At 43.1% G+C, this 21,673-nt stretch overlaps 1 protein-coding gene across 1 annotated transcript in view; it reads left to right on the top strand.

The window, feature by feature from the left end:
- The window catches only part of LOC145415753 (long-chain fatty acid transport protein 4-like), a 481,881-nt gene that overhangs the window by 418,573 nt on the left and 41,635 nt on the right, over positions 1-21,673 (top strand). The window contains exon 13 of the mRNA XM_080284990.1: positions 20,169-20,326. Within this exon, the coding sequence (XP_080141116.1) occupies positions 20,169-20,326 (158 nt within the window). The remainder of the gene's footprint in view (positions 1-20,168; positions 20,327-21,673) is intronic.

Raw genomic sequence — 21,673 nt, 5'->3', positions numbered from 1 at the left:
GAAGAGAGTGCCATGCGAGTTGCACAGAAGCAGGCATCGTTAATCAGTCAAAGGTCAGGAACAGGGTCGGAGGCGGGGTTAGAACACCATCGATTTTCTGCAACCGGTCAAGAGACACAACACCAGAAGAGTGCAATTTCTCCAGCAACTGCACCTCAGAGTATCGCAGAAGGTCACGTGAGTAAATGACCCCCTTACTCCTATTAAAGGTGGCGTGAGGAACACAGGACACACTCTGACCATGTGCACAATTTGCAGCCTGTAGAAGAGAACTCTTTTCCGTGGAAGACACCTCAGTGGGGATGCTTCCATCGCCCTGAGATGATATTTTGGGTTCCCTGCCACAAGCTGAAACTATAGCACGATGCAATGAAAAAAATGTCAATATCCAGCACTGATCCACCTCGTGAGGAGGTTAGCACTAGATATTGTGAAAAGGTCTCTCGCATCACATCTTCCAGGCCGAACTCCAGAGCCGAATCAACCCAACGTGACCTCCTCCTAGTCCCAGTTGAATGTTCGGGTAAAGGAGGAACGTCCACAGGGGCCTGGAAAGGCTCCAGATTGGCAATAAGGGATGAAGTGTTCGAAGAATGGCAGGGGACAGATGCAACATCATCAAGAAGGGGAAGTCATGTGCCAGGAATAAGACTACTGGCTGTAACTCTCGATTCTTGTAGTAGGAGTTAATGATGAATACAGGGAGTTTATATTGATTTATTATCTTCAGAGAAAAATCGTAAGTTGAGACTGAATACACTAAGTAAGTCTAGTTGGACCCCTCTTCTTGTTCACTCTCTCCACTACCAGTCGGTTCTAATGCTAGCCTCCTTCTGAGCTCAGCTTCCTAAATTCTGGTGTAGCAGGGGTCGTGTCACGTGTGTTACACTGTGGTTGGAAAGTTCTAGAAACCTGTGTGTGAGTATGTGTGTATGTGTGTGTATGGTCACTAGGCTTTGTTCGTATGCTGTCTCTTTGACACACTACCTATATCATCCCCTGACTTGGTACTTCCTGTGTATTGTCAACATTTCCTCAGTTAACTTGCAAGATCATTTCCCTTTCCCAGGCTTGCCTGGAGCTCTGTCTATCTATCTATTTATCTATCTATCTGTCATGATTTGTAATAATATTATAATATGGAGTCCTAACATGGCAACCCCAGAGATAGTGAGAGAGTATATGCAGGTAACCACTAGGGGACCCAGACATGGGTGACTCCAGGATGATAGGAGCCACCAGGCCCCCCAGTGCCCACTTGATCCTAGCCAACATGTGCGCCAACCGACTGACCCAGTCTGGTCCAACCAGGCCGCCTGTCTAGCCAGAATAGGGGACCAAAGTGGCATGTTGCTAGCTGCAGGTTGCTTCGTGCAGCATCACTCAACACCCAGGACTCCCATTTCCTAGCACTGCGCGACGGCACCCACGGCAAACATGTAGGAAGACAAAAACCCCACCAAAGATAGAAAATGGGCAGGGACAAAAAACATCACCAGCAGGCCTCCTCTACTGGTGATGTAGGGGGAGGGGATTCTGGGTCCACAAGGCCAACAAATGCTGAACCCTACAAAGGTCGGCACGCCTCCAGAGTAGGTGGCATTGCCAGCCACACGTCAAGGTGACCCCCTTCAGTGGGGCACCACTGAGGAATCATGGCAGCACAGCGTTTTACAACGATTGCTGCTGCAGCTGTTTCAGCACTGGGAAATCATGGCCGCACAACCTTTTATGGCAATTGCTGCTGCAGCTGCTGCAGCACTGGGAAATCATGGCCACACAACCTTTTCAGCAACTGCTACTGCAGTACTGGGGAATCATGGCCGCACCAGCCTTCGTGTAAATCCACATTTGCTGTGATGTCATATTTCCACTCGTTCTCCTTTAATGACCTGGATTATAGAAAACGACATGTAGGCACAGCTAACCTTATATAAACATGTAAGCACATTGCATATGTATATACACCAGGAGAAACATGGAATATGCGTTAAAACTACGGAACATAAATGGATAGATTGCTGTAATTATTCATTTATTTAGTACGTTCAAACAGGCAACCAACCATGAAACAAAAGTCTACCCACACCCATTCATTATTCTAGTAACATAATCAAACTAGAAAGCACTCAGAGAGTGCATATCTCCACCAATGCCATTGCAGGATCCCGATCCCGATCCGGATCCACCCCCAAATTTAATAAATTCTTTCTTAGCCATGCTCCATCCCCCAAAAAATGTCATCGAAATTCACCGAGAACTTTTGGAAATATCACGTGGACAATCAAACGAACAGACAAACATAGGTGAATACATAACCTCCTTCAACTTTTTAGGCGGAGGTAACAATACAATATATTCATTGGTGTATCAACATACCTGTACTGTACAGTAACTATTATGTCAATCATATGTGTTCTAGTTTGCATGTCCAAAGTGCATTTGGAGGAGAGGAACGAACACATGTACCACAGTTTGTCAATGACATCGAATCTGTCTCAACTGCATACACATTGTTTCCATCAATGGTCTGCAGAGCATCATTACGTCTTGAATCATATGCTGGGTTCGGTATTCATCTTTCTGTAACAGTCCATGCATTCTATCTATCTATCTATCTATTGCCAGACGCCTCAATCCCGTTTGGGGTGGCCACAAACAAATCGCTTCCAAGTCGCCCTGTCCATGCATTGCCGGCCCTAAATATATTTGACTGAGGGACACATAATTACCAGAGTTACAGGGATCACAATTTCACAGATCTACAATTTTTTGAAGTTGACTGCTTCAGAGATGAAGTTTGCTGTTTCTGGTAGATTTTGACATCTTGAATTCAAATAGGACCATTAAATCCCTTGACTGGCTCCAGGTCTTCGGATATTTTCAAATTAAATAGATACATAGTAAATCAGTGTATGTATATGCCATATCACATTAAGACTGAATAATACAGACATAATATTCTAAAACGCTAATTCGAAATGATGCTGTGAAAGTACTACAGTAATTGTGCAAGTCACACAGTTGTTCAGGTTCATTCATCATCTGTTCGACATGTCTTCACTTGCCTCTTGAAGCTTTCAAGTGGAGCATCCCTCGTCACTGTCCAGCAGTATTCTGCTAACATTGATGGACTCCACTGGCCCTGACATCGCATCTCTATTGTTGCAATATCCTGGTGAAAATGCTCACCATGCTCGCCACTCATTGCTCTGCAGTTCGGTGGGAAAAAATCCAGGTGAGAATGTAGGTGTATTTTCAGCGACATGTTGCAGCCCAGGCTTCTGTACGTCTCGAGCAGGTTTTCCACCAATTCCTTGTAGTCACCCGCCTTCTTGTTCCCAAGAAAGTTTGTTGCAACTCTTTCGAAAGCCTTCCATGCCAGCTTCTCCTTGCCTCGTAGAACATGGTGGAACTCATCATTTCCGACAAGTTCACGAATTTGCGGATCAACGAACATCCCTTCTATTATTTTTGCTACACTTAGCCTTGGGAACTTTTCGAGGAGGTTCTTGAAGGCTGGTTTAGTCTTGTCCATCGCTTTTACAAAGTTCTTCATCAGGCCCAGCTTGATGTATAAGGGCGGCAAGAGAATCTTCCCCAAGTCAATGAGTGGGGGATGCTGAACATTTTTCCGCCCTGGTTCCAACAACTGTCGAAGCGGCCACTCTTCCTTGATGTAGTGCGAATCTCTAGCTCGGCTGTCCCATTCACAGAGAAAGCACCAGTACTTGGTGTACCTGGCCTGTAGACCTAGCATAAATGCCCCCACCTTCTGCCCCTCTCCCAGTGAAGACCCAAGATGCCTGGAACCACTGTCTGACTCTCTTCTTCTTAATTTCTGCAGCATTCGTGGCCTTTCCTCTAATTTTCGCTCTTTTGAGCACCACCTCTCCTTCTCTAAACCTCACCTTCTTTTTCTAACTGAGACTCAGCTCTCTGAGGCAACTGACAGCAGGCCCTTTTCTGTATCCTCCTACTTTCTCTATACTCATTTCAAAGCCAAAGGTGGCTGTTGTGTATATATACACAACAACTTATCTTGCTCTCATATTCCTGAACTCGATTCTTCTGAATTCTCTACATTCTGGCTTCGGCTTTCCTGTCATTCTCTGACTAAATATATCTATGCTGTTTACTTATCTCCTAATTCTACTGACTGTCAAAAATTCTTTGACTATCTTACTTCTACGATGAAACACATTCTATCCTATTCTCCTTTCTCTGAAATCTCCATTCTTGGAGATTTCAATGTTCACCACCACCTTTGGCTATCCTCTCCTTTCACTGATCCACCTGGTGAACAAGCCTACACCTTTTCTATCCTTAATGACCTAGAGCAGCTTGTACAGCACCCTATCAGTATCCCTGACTGCCTTGGAGAGAGCTCCAACATACTTGACCTCTTCCTTACAACTAATCCTTCTGCTTACACTGTTGATCTTTTCTCTCTGTTGGGCTCCTCCGATCACAACCATATCACCTTAACCAGTCCTATCGCTCCGGTATGGCCTGTGGACCCACCAAAGAAACATTGTCTGTGGCACTTTGGAGCTGCAGATTGGGAGGCCCTCAGGCAGTACTTCTTTGATATTCCCTGGAATGACTATTGCTTCCATGGCCAGCAGCCATCTTGGTGTGCCTTGCGCATTACAGAGGTTATTCTCTCGGGCATGGAAGCATACATTCCTTTCTCATATCCCTTGACTAATGCATGAAAGCCTTGGTTTAATCACGCTTGTTCTAATGCTGTCCGCAACAAGGAGAGGACCTATAAAAGGTACCGGAACCAACCCACCACTGAATCACATCTTTTATATGTTTCTGCCCGGAATCGTGCTAAGTCTGTTCTTCGCTCTGCTAAAAATAATTTCATCTGTACAAAATGCTCTCAACTCTCTAACTCGAATTCTTCTCGCTCCTTCTGGCACCTTGCCATAAACCTTTCTAACAACATTACCTCATCATCCTTCCCTCCTCTTTTCTACTCTGATGGATCTGTAGCTATTTCTTCTACTGATAAAGTGGATCTCTTTGCTCAGACTTTCTCCTCCAATTTCACCTTAGACGATTCCAGTGCTGTTCCTCCATCACTTCCCCCCTCTGACTTCCTCATGGTTAACATTAAAATTTCTTCAGCTGATGTATTTCCTGCCATCATAGGCCTCAGTACTAATAAGGCATATGGGGCTAATGGAGTCCCTCCTGTTGTTCTTAAGAACTGTGCTTCTATGCTTACACCCTGCCTAGGCAAACTTTTGCCTTTGTCTATCAACTTGTACCTTTCCTTCTTGCTGGAAGTTTGCTCTTATTCAGCCAGTCCCAAAGAAGGGTGACCATTCCCAACTCTCTAACTATCGTCCAATTGCTTTAACATTCTGTATCTCAAAAGTTTTGAGTCTATTCTTAATAGAAAAATTTTAAAGCATCTTTCCTATCACAACCTCCTTTCTGATCGTCAGTATGGGTTTCGTCAGGGACGCTCCACTGGCGATCATCTCATCTACCTTTCAGACTCCTGGTCATCTCCTTTGGGGACTTTGGTGAAAGCTTTGCCATTGCACTTGACATCTCAAAGGCTTTCGATCGAGTCTGGCATAAATCTTTAATTTCCAAACTGCCCTCTTACGGTTTGTATCCTTCTATCTGTGCCTTCATCTCTAGCTTCCTTTCTGGTCGTTCTATAGCCGCTGTTGTAGACGGCCATCGTTCTTCTCCTAGATCTATTAACAGTGGTGTTCCTCAGGGCTCTGTCCTATCACCAACTCTCTTCCTTTTATTCAACAATGACCATCTAAGCTGTACATCTAACCCCATCCGCTCATACGGTGATGACTCCACCCTTCACCTTTCCATTTGATTCCCACAACGTCCATCTCAGCAGTTACTTCAACAAACAAGGGATGAGGCTATGGCACACCTAATGTCTGACTTGGCTCGTATCTCTGACTGGGGTAAAAATAATATGGTTGTTTTTAATGCATCAAAGGCACAGTTTTTGCACCTATCAACCCGACAAAATCTTCCACAGGTATACCCACTGATGTTTAATAATATTCAGTTTAATCCTGGATCATTGTTGAACATGCTTGGGGTTTCATTTACTTGGGACTTATTTGGAAAGATCATATTACATCTCTTGTAAAATCTGCTTCCAAGAGATTGGGTGTCCTAAGCCGACTCTGTTCCTTGTTTACCCCTGCACAATTGTTGACTCTATACAGGGGTTTTATCAGTCCCTGCGTGGAGTACAACTCTCATGTGTGGAGAGGCTCCCCACATACAGGTCTTCTCAATAGGGTGGAGTCAAAGGCTTTTCGTCTCATTAACTCTCCTCCTCTTACTGACTCCCTTCAACCTCTGTCTCTTTGCCGCACTGTTGCATCTTTATCTCTTTTCTATCGCTACTTCAATGGTCACTGTTCCTCTAAACTGTCTGCATGCATTCCTCCACCTTTAGGTCGGGCGCATAGCACCCATCTAGCAGCAAACTGTCACCCCTTTTCTGTCCAACTCTCTAATGCAAAAGTTAACCATTACTTCCAGTCCTTCTTTTATGCAAGAGGTCGACTCTGGAACTGTCTCCTTCTGTCTGTATTTCCTGCTTCCTATGATCTCCAGTCTTTCAAACAGTGTGTCCAGGCATCTCGAAATGAATGGATCTTGAATTTGGTGCTCTCTTGTATTTTGTTTTTCTTTTGGAAGGAACAGTTTTGCAGGCTCGTTGCCTTTGGTTCCTTCTTCCCCACATTAAAAAAAAAAAGCTAATGTCTGACTTGGCTTGTATCTCTGACTGGGGTAAAAATAATCTTGTTGTCTTTAATGCAACAAAAACTCAGTTTTTACACCTATCAACCGACACAGTCTTCCACAAGAGTACCAACTAATGTTTAATAATAAAGGAAGAGATGGGCAGAGTATTTTGAAAGATTGTTAAATGCAGAGGAGGAAAGGGTGGCTGAGATTGTGGCGGATGGAAGGGTGCAAGGAATAAATGTGTTGGGAGAGTTGAATGATTCTTTAATCACGAAGGAGGAAGTGGAGAAGGCAGTAAAGGAGATGAAAACAGGGAAAGCTGCAGGTATGGATGGGTGTGCTGTGGAATGCCTGAAGGGTGGTGGAGTGACTATTGTTGACTGGTTAGTAAGACTGTTGAATGTGTGCTATGTGAAAGGTATGGTGCCAATTAACTGGGCAAGTGCTTGTGTGATCCCGTTGTATAAAGGCAAGGGTGATAAGTATGAATGTACTAGCTGCTGAGTGTTGTAGGTAAGGTGTATGGCAGAGTGTTAATTGTGAGAGTCAGAGAGGGTATAGAGGGAGTGATTGGTGATGAGCAGCGTGGCTTTAGGAAAGGGAGGGGATGCGTGGATCAGGTCACTTCAGGTGTTCGCTGTGAGACAAGTGTGTGAAAAGTATTTAGCATAAGTCAAGGATGTGTTTTGGGCATTCATGGATTTAGAGAAAGCGTATGATAGAATTGATAGGGAGGCTTTGTGGACTGTTTTAAGATTGTATGGACTTGATGGTAGGTTACTAAAAGGGGTGAAAAGTTTTTATTTAAATAGTACAGCGTGTGTAAGAGTGGGAAATGCTATGAGTGACTGGTTTCCCGTGAGAGTGGGGCTGCGACAGGGATGTGTGATGTCGCCTTGGTTGCTTAATATTTATATGGATGATGTTGTAAGGGAGGTGAATGCAAGTGTTATAGGTGGAGGTCTGAGTCTGGTGAATGTTGATGGTGAAGAGTGGAATCTGAAGCAGCTGCTGTTTGCAGATGATACTGCACTGGTGGCTGATTCAGAAGAGAGATTGAGACAGTTGGTAGAGGAGTTTGGAAGGGTGTGTGATAGGAGGAAATTGAAAGTAAATGAAAATAAGAGTAAAGTGATGAAGTGTACGAGGTTGGTAGATGGTAGGAGGATGAATATAGTTCTGAATGATGAGTTGTTTGAGGAGGTAGAGTGTTTTAAATATTTAGGGTCACATGTTGCTGTGCATGGAAGAATAGATGCAGAAGTGAAGTTTAGAATGAATGAAGTAGGTAAGGTGCTGGGAGGAATGAAAAAAGTGTTTAGATGTCATTCGCTTAGAATGGATGTAAAGAGAAGGTTGTATGAGGGTGTTGTGGTACCGACTGCGTTATATGGGGCTGAAACATGGAATATGGGTGTAGCAGAGAGGAAAAGTTTGAATGTAATGGAGATGAGGTGTCTGAGGAGTATGTGTGGAGTGACGCATATGGATCGAGTGCGAAATGATGAAGTGCGAAGGAGAACTGGAGTTGTTCGGGAGATGGCTGGTAGAGTTGAGCAGAGGGTGTTGCGATGGTTTGGACATATGGAGAGAATGGATAATGAGTGATTGGTGAAAAAGATAACTAGATCTGATGTGAGAGGTGTAAGGCTGAGAGGAAGACCACGAATTGGATGGATGGACAGTGTGAAGAGAGCGCTGGATGCAAGAGGGATGTCTGTTGAGGAAGGAAGAGTGGCTGTGGATGACAGAAATAAATGGAGAGAAATTGTGAATGAATAAATGGTGATGCAGTCCTGAGGGGATATTCTCCCGCATTTGGTCTTATCAGCTAGTCAGGTCAGGTGCGGGTAAGGGGATGGGTCTATTATGATGTGGCAGGGGTAAACCAGCTCTTTCTGTCGGGCCCTGCTGTGGATGTCACTGATTGCACTGCGCAGTTGACCCTTGTTCAGTGTGGTGCGGTGAGGATCTGTCCCTTCTCCCCTTTGGGGCTAAGATGCGAATGAATGTGATTGAATGGATGAGTAAATGGGGAGTGTGTCGTCCTGTCTCGGCTACCTCCCTTTCCCTGGGGAAAGCAGCCTAGATATCTCTCTCTCTCTCTCTCTCTCTATATATATATATATATATATATATATATATATACTTAGCACAATTATATATGTACGTGTGCATGAAAGTGTGTATGTTCATATGCATGGATGTGTGTATGTATGTATGTATGTATATATATGTTCATATATATATATATATATATATATATATATATATATATATATATATATAAATATAAATATACAGTATATATATATATATATATATATATATATATATATATATATATATATATATATATATATATGTGTTAATATATAGACAGTTATATATTTTTGCCTTAATGACCAGGGGCTCCGGCCTCAATGGTCGATAGGCAAAAAAAGAAAAAAAAAATGACTGTTACTGCTAGTGTGAATGCTTCCACTGAAATGCATGTGAGGATATTTGACCGAACCGTGAGCAGAGCGGGAGCGGAGATCGACCGTCCCTATAGTGTGAAAGTTCAGTTTCTCTTGGAAGATGCGTGTATATATATATATATATATATATATATATATATATATATATATATATATATATATTATTGTGGTAGGTGGGGGCGCTCACCATCCACTCACTCGATGTAGTGCTGCTATCGGGTGTCTGCCCTCTCCGCTCTTCCATCCTTCTTTCCTTCCAGCCTCATCTATTCTTTCCTTCATTCTTTCCTTGTCCTTCTGCCTTCGGGTGACTTTACACTCCCTCTTCTGTCTTTCTTTCCTTCATTCTTTCCTTTTCCTTCTCCCTGTGGGTGACTCTACACTGAGTGACAAGCCAAATGGTTTCCTGTACACCAGGAAACCATTTACTACGCTGAGTGGTAATCATATAGCCAAATTTTGGCACCTGGTGGTTTAGTGGGTAATTATTGCGCTGCAGTCGGATTGAGCCGGTGAAGGTTTGTATCTAAGGGATGGTTGGGGTTGATTGCTCATGTAATACCACTCTGGGATGAGTGAGGCTGGTCACTCTCATCTTAAATGTCGAGACCAACTGCCTAGCCCCGGGCTCCTACGCTCCTCATGGGGCAATGTAGGATTGGATGATGGATGGATATATATATATATATATATATATATATATATATATATATATATATATATATATATATATATATATATATATATATATATATATAAATATATATATATATATATATATATATATATATATATATATATATATATATATATATATATATATATATATACATATATATATATATATATATATATATATATATATATATATATATATATATATATATATATATATATCTTCTTCCCTACCTACCTTCCCCCTGCCTACCTGCCAAACTACCTTCCTACACCCATTCCTTGTCTACAGTACTTACTGGCATATCTACCTACTTTCTCACCTACATCGCTGTCTGCCTCTATTGCCTAACGAGTTAGCGACACAGGCGCTTATTTAATTTTTTTTTTATTTGATAGTTTCTGTTGAGTGGTGGAAAAGATTGTAATGAGAGAGTAAAATTACTGTATTCTTTACGCTCTTTTCAGCTGTGCCAGTATGCAAGTAGACTGTAGCACCAGTTGAACAGGGTAGTACTCCCGAGGTGAATGGAAAGCTGGTTATAGGTAGAGCTGGAACTCCCATTTCATCATCCCTTTTTACTAGCTTCTGTCTATCCTCCTTTGCTGAAACTTTTCTGTGTTTCAGTAACACAGAGGGTAGTTCAGCATACTCTCTCTTGTACAATTTCCTCAAACTATCACCAGTAAACTACATTCACATCAGGCTACACACCAAACATCATTTTCTTATTAAAACAACAACAACAACTCAACACCCAGCCTTGGAGTCACGGGGGGGGGGGGCATAAAAACTCCAACCATCCGTCCTTCTCCTGGTATCGGCTAAGAGAGTTGCATGGAACCACTGTCTGACGTGCTTCATTTCTGTAACATTCGTGGCCTTTCCTCTAACTTTCTTTCTGCTGAACACGAACTCTCTTCCCCTAAACCTCTCTTCTTTACTGAGACTCAGCTGTCTGAGGCGACTGATGGCAAACCCTCTTCTATATCCTCCTACTTTTTCTGTATTCACACTAAAGCCAGAGGTGGCTGTTATGTGTACTTACGCAACAGCAAATCTTGCTCTCGTTTTCCTGAGCTTGATTCTTCTGAGATCTCTACTCTCTGGCTTTGGCTATCGTGTCATTCTCTGACTAATTGTATCTGTGCTGTTTACTTAATTCCTAATTCTACTTAACATGAACAGTTCTTTGACTGTCTTTCTTCTTAGATGGAACACATCCTATTAATTTCTCCATTTGCTGAAATATTCCTTCTAGGTGATTTCAGTACTCACCACATCATTTAGCTCTCCTCTCCTTCCAGTGATCCACCTGGTAAACAAATCTACGTATTTTCTACCCTTAATGGCCCAGTACAGCTTGTGCAGCACCCTACTCATATCCCTGACCGCCTTGGAGAGAGTTCCAACATTTGACCCATTCCATACAACTAATCCTTCTGCTTATGGTGTTACTCTTTTCTCTCCATTGAGCTTCTCTGATCAGAACATTATCACCTTAACCTGTCGTATCGCTCCAGTAAGGCCTGTGGACCCTCCCAAGAAGCAGCAGCTGTGGTACTTTGAAGCTGCTGATTGGGAGACCCTTGGGCAATACTTTTTTTTTCCTTAGAATGGTTATTGCTTCCATGGACGAGGGCCATCTTAGTGTGCCTTACACATTGTGAAGGTTATCCTCTCAGGCATGGAAGCATACACTCCTTTCTCTTATCCTTTGACTAAGGAAAAAAAAAAAATTAATCACGCTTCTTCTACTGCTGTCTACAACAAGCGGAGGATCATGAAAAGGTACCAGAGAGAACTCGCCCCTGAATCTCATCTCTATATTTCTCTCCGGAATCATGCCGAGTCTGGCCTTAGCTCTGCTAAAAATAATTATATTAATACTAAATGCTCTGAACTCTCCATCTCAAATTCTTCTCCCTCTTTCTAGCACTTTGCAAAAAGCCTTTTTGGGAACTTTACCTCATCATCCTTCCCTACTCTTTTCCACTCTGATGACTTTGTAGCTATTTCGTTTACCGATAAAGCAGAAATCTTCACTCAGATTTTTTCCTCCATTTCCACTTTAGACGATTTCGGTGTTGTTCCTCTATCACTTCCTCCCTCTGACTTCTTCATGGCTGACATTGAAATATCTTCAATTGATGTGATTTCTACCATCACTGGCCTCAATACGAACAAGGCATATGGTCCTGATGGGATCCCTCCTGTTGCCCTCAAGAACTGAGCTTCTGTGCCTACACTCTGCCAAGGTAAATTCTTTTGCCTTTGTCTGTCAACTTGTACCTTTCTTTCTTGCTGGAAGTTTGCTCTCCTTCAGCTTGTCCAAAAGAAGGGTGACCATTCCCAGCCCTCTAACTATCGCCCAATTGGTTTATCATTCAGTATTTCTAACGTTTTTGAATCATTTCTTAACAAAAACAGTTTAAAGCATCTTTCCCAACATGAACTTCCGGTCGTCAGTATGGGCTCCACCAGGGACGCTCCACAGCCGATCATCTCAAATTCCTTTCAGATACTCGTTCGTCCTACTTTCGGGACTTGGCGAAATCCCTCCCATTGCCCTTGACTTCTCAAAGACTTTCGATTGAGCCTCGCATAAATCATGCATTTTTGAACTGCCCCCTTATGATTTTAACCTTCTATCTGTGCCTTTATCTCTAGCTACCATCCTGATCATTATATAGTTGCTGTTGTAGACGGCCACCATTCTTCTCCAAGGGCAGTCAGAAGTGGTGTTCCTCAGGGCTCTGTCCTATCAACAACTCTTCCTTCGATTCACCAATGACCATGTAAGCTGTACGTCTAACCCTAATCTCTCGTACACTAAAGACCCCACCCTTCACCTTTCCATCCTCTTCTTGCAGCGATCATCTCAGCAGTTACTTCAACAGGCCAGGGAAGGGACTATGACACACTTAATATTTGACTTGGCTCGTATCCCTGAATGGGGTAAAAGTAATCTTGTTTTTAATGCATCAAACACTAAGTTCTTACATCTTTCAACCAGTCAAAATCTGCCATAGGAATATCCTCTAATTTTTAACAGTATCCAACTCAGTCTTCCATCATCTTTAAGCCTACTTTGAGTTTCATTCTCTCGGGATTTATCTTGAATAGATCATAATCTGCTTCCAAGAGATTAGGTGTGCTAAGCTGACCCCCTGCCTTCTCTACTCGTGCACAGTTGTTGATTTTATGCACGGCTTTTATTCACCCTTGTGTAGAGTACATCTCTCATGTGTGGGGAGGCTCCCCACATACAACTCTTCTCAACAGGATGGAGTCAAAAGCTTTTCGTCTCATTAACTCTCCTCCTCTTACTGGCTCCCTTTAACCTCTAACTCTTTCATACGTTGTTGCATCTTTATCTATTTTTTATCGTCATTTCAATGGTCACGGCTTCTCTGAATTGTCTGCTTGCATCTCTTCACCACTACGGCAGTTGCGTAGCACCCGTCTAGCAAAACTCTTATTCTTTTTCCTTCAGTTCTCTAATGTAAGAATTATCTATTACTCCCAGTTCTTCATGTACGTAACAGGTCAACTCTGGAACTCTTTTCCTTTCTCTGTATTTCCTATTGTCTATGACCTCCAGTCTTTTAAACGCAGTGTGTCAGGCATCTCGAAATGAATGGATCTTGAATTTGGCTCTGTATAATTTTGTTTTTATTTTGCTAAGTCCCTCGACTTTGTCTACAGGAAAATGCATTCTTTTTAGGCTCTCTCTATTCACAACCTTGAAAAATGTCCTTATAGTTCACGATAATCCCCCCCCCCCCCGTCATAGCTACCTTCTTTTGATCTTTACTCAGTGGACTTTACAGGGCGCACCTCGACTGAGTCATGAGTATGTGAACCTCTTCCTGCAGGTGCTGTTGGTATCTATCAAGGTGATTCATTCTGACACGTTTCGCAAAACGTCAGATATTAGAATAAAATCCTCCATTTGCAAGCCCTTGGACATCGCAGACTCTTCGTCCTTGGCTCCCACATGTATTCATTCTCCTTCTCTATATATATTTGCCTGGTCCAAACGGATATCCTGAATGAAAACAAACAGCTGAGAATCGACAAGCCTTGAGCGTTTGAATGCCTTGCCAGACAGTGCTGTAGCTGATACCAGGAAGAGGTCCTTATCATGCAGTTGCCTCTGATCATAAATATATGTGTTATTTTTGTTTTCGAGCGATCTACATTTCCAAGACAGGAAATGGCTCGGAATGAGAATCTTTGCCGGCAGGCATTACATTCCAAGGGCCTGGAAACTTAAAAACGCCAGTTTTGTGTGTATTACAAAGTTTTTACCATGTTGAGATGAAAGAATATACTTTAAGGTACGGACAAGCCAATTTTTCGGTCATGTACCACAGTCAGGAGTAATATTTCAATAACTGAATTTAAGGGAAGAGTACATCAAAACATCCAAGATGATCAGAGGGCTTAGTGAGTATTGAGAGTAACTGAAACAACCTTTAGATGACCTGTTTCAAGTCATTAGTTACCTGTTGGCACCAAAGCAACAAAGAACAGAAAATTTACTTCTTAGCCAGACGCAGGTGATGACTGTCGCAGTGATGAATTACAAGCAGCTTTAAGTGAAGACGCGTTAATTCATCAGGAACTTAAATATGAAACCATTTATGATAAGGATTTACATTATATGTGGTAGATCTGTGTTGCACTGTGCTGGGTTGTTATTATTACCTCCGCCTACGAAGTTGGAAGAGGTTGTGTATTCATATGTTTCTCTGTTTGTTTGTCCACACGATATCTCAGAGTTCTCAATGAATTCAGTGAAGTTTTGTGGAACGGTGGGCCATGGCCCAAGAAAGAATTTATTAAATGTGGGGAGGATCCGCATCCGAATCCGGCGTATCCCGCACAATATCTCCAAAATTTCCCAGTGAATTTCAATGAAGTTTAGTGAAAGGGTGGTCCATGGGCCAAGAAAGAATTAAATAAATTTTGGGGCGGATCCAGATCAGGATCCGGAACCTATGTATCCTGTACACTATCTCCAAAAGTTCTCAATGAATATCAATAAAATTTTGTGGAAGAGTGGGCCATGGGTCAAGGAACAATTAATTAAATTTGGGGGCGGATCCGATCCTATTTATTCCACATAATATCTCCCCAATCCGGATCAGGATACACTATAATGATAATGGCATTGGCGGAGGTATGCGCTTTCTGAGTGCATTCTAGTTATTATAGTAATTTCAGGTTTATCAGAACGTTAGCCCGGCGGACTGCAGACTGAAGTTTGCCCATCTCCTGCAGTCCACCATCCTACTCTTGCGATATAGGGAGTTAAAGACTTTTTTATAGCTTTCCAGGAGAACCAGCTGGTTATCATGGTTTCTCCATGGGAAGGCGTGGGTAAATGGCAGGATTTATAGGAATATGTTACTTGATTTTTTTTTTTTTTTTTTTTATGTGTCCGACTCTGGGCATAGGCTTCACAGCCTGCTATCAAGGCCCAGCAGTCCCCCTACATACCATACACCTCTACATGTCACCACATCGGCGCTAACACCCACCGTCCATATTGAATACATGCTAGGGCTGTCTCATACAGGACTGGTGTATTGGTATTAGCGGGGGTATTTTTACAACATGTCGGCGGGACTTCTGATAGATCAGTAAAGCCTGAGTTAATGAAATTCAAATCCTTAAACCGTTCCCTGCCCCAGCCGGGATTCGAACCTGGGTCCGTTAGGACTGCAGGCCATCTCTCTACCGACTGAGCCACCGCCTCCCCCAGAACCATGTATTACTTTTATTTTAAGTAAGTATCATTCTCATTTAGCCACTTTCGCACGTGTATCTTGTACAGTGCCATATACCAGTGAAAGCGGAGACCTTACTTTGTTGTCCCTTGGTTCCCAGCATGTGGTCCAGGCAGGTTCCAGGGGAAATCGTGGTATGTTTTTCAGGGCTTCATGTGCCCCCAATCATTATTTTTCTCCCATAACACAGTATTCTCCAATTTTGCTGCTAAGGCTTTCATTGGCATTCTTTAAATTCGTCCACATCACCTTTATTTGCTACATCTGAGTGGACTAGTAATCTTGCCTTACAACCCAATTATCCTGATGGGACAGTAAATATGTAATTGTGCTAAGTATATATATATATATATATATATATATATATATATATATATATATATATATATATATATATATATATATATATATATATATATATATATATATATATATATATATATACCTAGGCTGCTTTCCCCAAGGAAAGGGAGGTAGCCGAGACAGGACGACACACTCCCCATTTACTCATCCATTCAAACACATTCATTCGCATCTTAGCCCCAAAGGGGAGAAGGGACAGATCCTCACCGCACCACACTGAACAAGGGTCAACTGCGCAGTGCAATCAGTGACATCCACAGCAGGGCCCGACAGCAGAGCTGGTTTACCCCTGCCACATCATAATAGACCCATCCCCTTACCCGCACCTGACCTGACTAGCTGATCAGACCAAATGCGGGAGAATATCCCCTCAGGGCTGCATCATCATTTATTCATTCACAATTTCTCTCCATTTATTTCTGTCATCCACAGCCACTCTTCCTTGCTCAGCAGACATCCCTCTTGCATCCAGCGCTCTCTTCACACTGTCCATCCATCCTATTCGTGGTCTTCCTCTCAGCCTTACACCTCTCACATCAGATCTAGTCATCTTTTTCACCAATCACTCATTATCCATTCTCTCCATATGCCCAAACCATCGCAACACCCTCTGCTCAACTTTACCAGCCATCTCCCGAACAACTCCAGTTCTCCTTCGCACTTCATTATTTCGCACTCGATCCATATGCGTCACTCCACACATACTCCTCAGACACCTCATCTCCATTACATTCAAACTTTTCCTCTCTGCTACACCCATATTCCATGTTTCAGCCCCATATAACGCAGTCGGTACCACAACACCCTCATACAACCTTCTCTTTACATCCATTCTAAGCAAACGACATCTAAACACTTTTTTCATTCCTCCCAGCACCTTACCTACTTAATTCATTCTAAACTTCACTTCTGCATCTACTCATCCATGCACAGCAACATGTGACTCTAAATATTTAAAATACTCTACCTCCTCAAACAACTCACCATTCAGAACTATATTCATCCTCCTACCATCTACCAACCTCGTACACTTCATCACTTTACTCTTATTTTCATTTACTTTCAATTTCCTCCTATCACACACCCTTCCAAACTCCTCTACCAACTGTCTCAATCTCTCTTCTGAATCAGCCACCAGTGCAGTATCATCTGCAAACAGCAGCTGCTTCAGATTCCACTCTTCACCATCAACATTCACTAGACTCAGACCTCCACCTATAACACTTGCATTCACCTCCCTTACAACATCATCCATATAAATATTAAGCAACCAAGGCGACATCACACATCCCTGTCGCAGCCCCACTTTCACGGGAAACCAGTCACTCATAGCATTTCCCACTCTTACACACGCTGTACTATTTAAATAAAAACTTTTCACCCCTTTTAGTAACCTACCATCAAGTCCATACAATCTTAAAACAGTCCACAAAGCCTCCCTATCAATTCTATCATACGCTTTCTCTAAATCCATGAATGCCCAAAACACATCCTTGACTTACGCTAAATACTTTTCACACACTTGTCTCACAGCGAACACCTGAAGTGACCTGATCCACGCATCCCCTCCCTCTCCTAAAGCCACGCTGCTCATCACCAATCACTCCCTCTGTACCCTCTCTGACTCTCATAATTAACACTCTACCATACACCTTACCTACAACACTCAACAGCTAGTACATTCATACTTATCACCCTTGCCTTTATACAACGGGACCACACAAGCACTTGCCCAGTCAATTGGCACCATAACTTTCACAAAGCACACATTCAACAGTCTTCCTAACCAGTCAACAATAGTCACTCCACCACCCTTCAGGCATTCCACAGCACACCCATCCATACCTGCAGCTTTCCCTGTTTTCATCTCCTTTACTGCCTTCTCCACTTCCTCCTTCGTGATCAAAGAATCATTCAACTCTCCCAACACATTTATTCCTTGCACCCTTCCATCCGCCACAATCTCAGCCACCCTTTCCTCCTCTACATTTAACAATCTTTCAAAATACTCTGCCCATCTCTTCCTTACAGCATCCATCTCGATTAACGTCCTTCCATCCTCTGCTTTTGCTCTCCCTTCCTTCCCAGACTCTCCCTTTCGCACCCTTTTCATCTCCTTCCTGAACATTTTCTTATTCTGTTGAAAATTCTCAGTCAGCAGCCTACCCCACCTCTCATCTGCTGCCACAGCCCTTCTCGCCTTATTCCTCTTTTCCTTATACCTCTCATATGACACCTCATCCTTCCTCTGCAGCCACACTTCATATGCACGTCTCTTCTCAGCCACAGCCATACTTACTTCCTCGCACCACCATTCACTTCCTTTCCTTACATCACCACCCACACGTCTCACACCACACCCCTTTCTGCATGCCCCACCACAGCACTCTTAAACAATTGCCATTCCTCCTCCACACTGCCATTTTCCTGATCTTTCACTGCGTTCCACTCATCTTTCAATTTCTCCTGATACTCTATCATTTTCTCTCTTTTATCCAACTCACTCACTTTCAAAACCTCCCTGCCACTCGTAACCCTCCTAGCTCTCACATCTCTTACCTACTCTTAACTTTCCCTCCACCATGTAGTAGTCAGACATACCTCCATCCTCCCCTCTCAGAACTCTCACATCCAACAATTTTCCTATTACATTTCTAGACACAAACACATAGTCCATCAATGCTTTATCCACAACTATTCCACCCTCCTGTCTCACCCATGTATACTTATAAATATCTTTCTTCTCGAACAGCGTATTTCCAATCACCATCTCTCGCTCAAAGCACATCTCTATCATTCGTTCCCCATTTTCATTTCTTCCAGGCACACCATGCATACCAACTACACCTTCAGCTGCTACATTTCCCACTCTAACATTCAGATCTCCCATCATTACCACATTCACATTCGCTCCAAAACTCTGCAGACACTCATCAATATCATTCCAGAAAGACTCCCTCTCTTCTTCATCCCTTTCACTACCAGGCCCATATTAACTCACAAACACCCACAACTCATGTTCAAACTTCGCTTTCACCCACATTAGTCTCGATGACACTTCCATCCATTCAGTCACACACTGCTGTATTTCCGGACTCACTAACAAGGCCACACCTTCTCTTGCCCTTCCTCTATCAACACCTGACAATCTTCCATTCACACTTCCAAACATAGACTCATCCTTCCCTTTCATCTTAGTTTTACTCAAAGCTAACACATCCAACTTTCTTCTTACAAACATTCTCCCAATCTCCTCCCTTTTAGCCTCAATCGTACTACATCCACGCACATTCATAGACCCAATCTTCAGGGTACGGGGATAACTCCATCCCCCATCCCTTTCTCTGGCCTGTCTCTTTGTAGAAACTAAAAAGCAGAGGAGGGGGTCCCGAGTCCCTTCACCCCGCCCCTTTTAGTCGCCTTGTACGACACGCAGGGAATACGGTGGCAGTATTCTTCCTAACACAACCTGGCCGTAGAGTAGTAGTACCACCCCATAGTGCGGCCAGATATATGTATGTATGTATGTATGGGGCGGGAGAGAAAGAGAGAGAGAGAGAGAGAGAGAGAGAGAGAGATTAGGAGAATGCATGTGACTGAAGTGGATGGGGAAAGAGAGACCGAGGATGAGGTGGGAGAATGGGGTGAAGAGGTATATGAAGAAGGATGACGGTAATGGGGGGGGGGGAGGGGCAGAGGACAGGGTGACATGGAGACGATTTCACTGTACTATCACAATCCAAAGTTTCTTTACCCCCCATGAGTGGAGGAAGGTCGAAGCCAAGGTTGAAGAAATGACGGGCCACCGAACACAGGCCAGTTCATGATGGAGGGGTTCACTAACTTGAAGCTTTGGATAATAAGAATCACCCGGATGAAACACACGAGCCTATTTATGAATCACGGTATCATGAACCATTATTAGTCTTGTATACTGGCAGAGTCCGATCATCTGGTCTTGCTACAACCTTGGCTTCGACCTTCCTCCACTCAGGGGGGTAAAGAAACATTGGATCGTGATAGTACCTTCCCCTCTGAGAGTAAGACATGTTGCTATACACAGATACAAAAGCTGACTCCAATTTTTCCCTCCAGGTGATATACTAGTGATGGATAACGAGGGCTACCTGTACTTCAAGGACAGGACTGGTGACACCTTCCGCTGGAAAGGGGAGAACGTATCCACTGGAGAGGTTGAGGCAATTGTATCACGGGCTGCTGAACGAACTGATGTTGTTGTGTATGGAGTTGAGGTAAGGTGTGCAAAGAAATGTGGGTGGCAATACAGTCATTATCTCTGGTAACATTTCTCTGATATCTGCATCTTGGTGACATTCTCTTGGCAATTTTCAAACCATGCAGCTCATAAACATCATTTTCATTCTCATTCACACCACCGCATGATGATTTTATTCAGCTCAGAATAATCTTTTCGGTAATCGGAGACGTTAGTTGCAGCCCTAACACGAAGGAATATGAAAAGAGTGCAACCCCCGCGCCTTAAAAATGGTATAAGGACAGAGTGCCTGACATTTTCTTGTGACCTAGACCTTCAACCAACTGTTCTAAAAACTGAATAACTTCCTCTTTGCCTGACCCTCAACACATGCACTAAGTCTGGTCTAAACTGGATCAAAGCAGCTTGAACTTTTTTTTTTTCTTTTTTATTATGTGTCCGACTCTGGGCATAGGCTTTATAGCCTGCTCCCAAGGCCCAGTAGTCCTCCTACATACCATACACCTCTATATGTCACCACATCGGCACTAACACCCACCGTCCATACTGAACATATGCTAGGGCTGTCTCATACAGGTATTTGTATTAGCAGGAGTATTTTTACGACATGTCGGCGGGTCTTCTGGTAGATCAGTAAAGTCTGATTTTATGAAATTCAAATCCTTAAACTGTCCCCTGCCCCAGCCGGGATCTGACCCTGGGTCCGGTAGGACTGCAGGCCTTGTCCTGTGACTTTGACCTTTGACCCATTATTGATAAGATCGAATCTCTTCATTTTTTACTGAACTTCAGTTATTTCACCAAGTCTTGTTAAAATCGATTCAAAACTGAGTTGTTATTGTTGTTGTTGGTATTTAACAGCTAAAGAATGGTGGACGGCACTGGCCAACTGAAATTAGGTGTTCTGGAACCCCAGGCTGATGGACATAGTCGTTTTGCTTTTCCCATCTCAGTATGAAGTGACCTCCATTTCTTTTGTCACCAATACATCAAGCAAACAAAGGGGTAGGGGTGGGAGGACGACACTGGCACTCTACCACTGCCATGGAAGAGCTAGGAATGCTAAGTTTCGATTGCACAACATAAAGTTAGCTTGTCTCTACCACCACCTTCCCACCCCCTACCACCACCACCCCTGCCAATCCTTAACCCATGCAAGGAAGGAGTTGAGTGAAAGTGCGATCAGAAGGACACAAGAGGTGATAGTGTCGTCACTGTTGAATGGGGAGATGACAACTGAGGATGGAAGTTACTACAGGGGGAGTGGCATGCCCTGGCTGCCCAGCCGTGCCTTCTCCCATATATCTATCTATCTGTCTATCTATCTATCTATTTATACTGCATATAGATAGATAGGTAGATA

Source organism: Coenobita brevimanus, chromosome 103 (genome assembly GCF_032717465.1).
Source record: "Coenobita brevimanus isolate Jiangsu-jjx chromosome 103, ASM3271746v2, whole genome shotgun sequence".
Classification (NCBI taxonomy): domain Eukaryota; kingdom Metazoa; phylum Arthropoda; class Malacostraca; order Decapoda; family Coenobitidae; genus Coenobita; species Coenobita brevimanus.
Note: the sequence above shows the minus strand (reverse complement) of the source record. Positions and strands in the feature narration are given on the sequence as shown.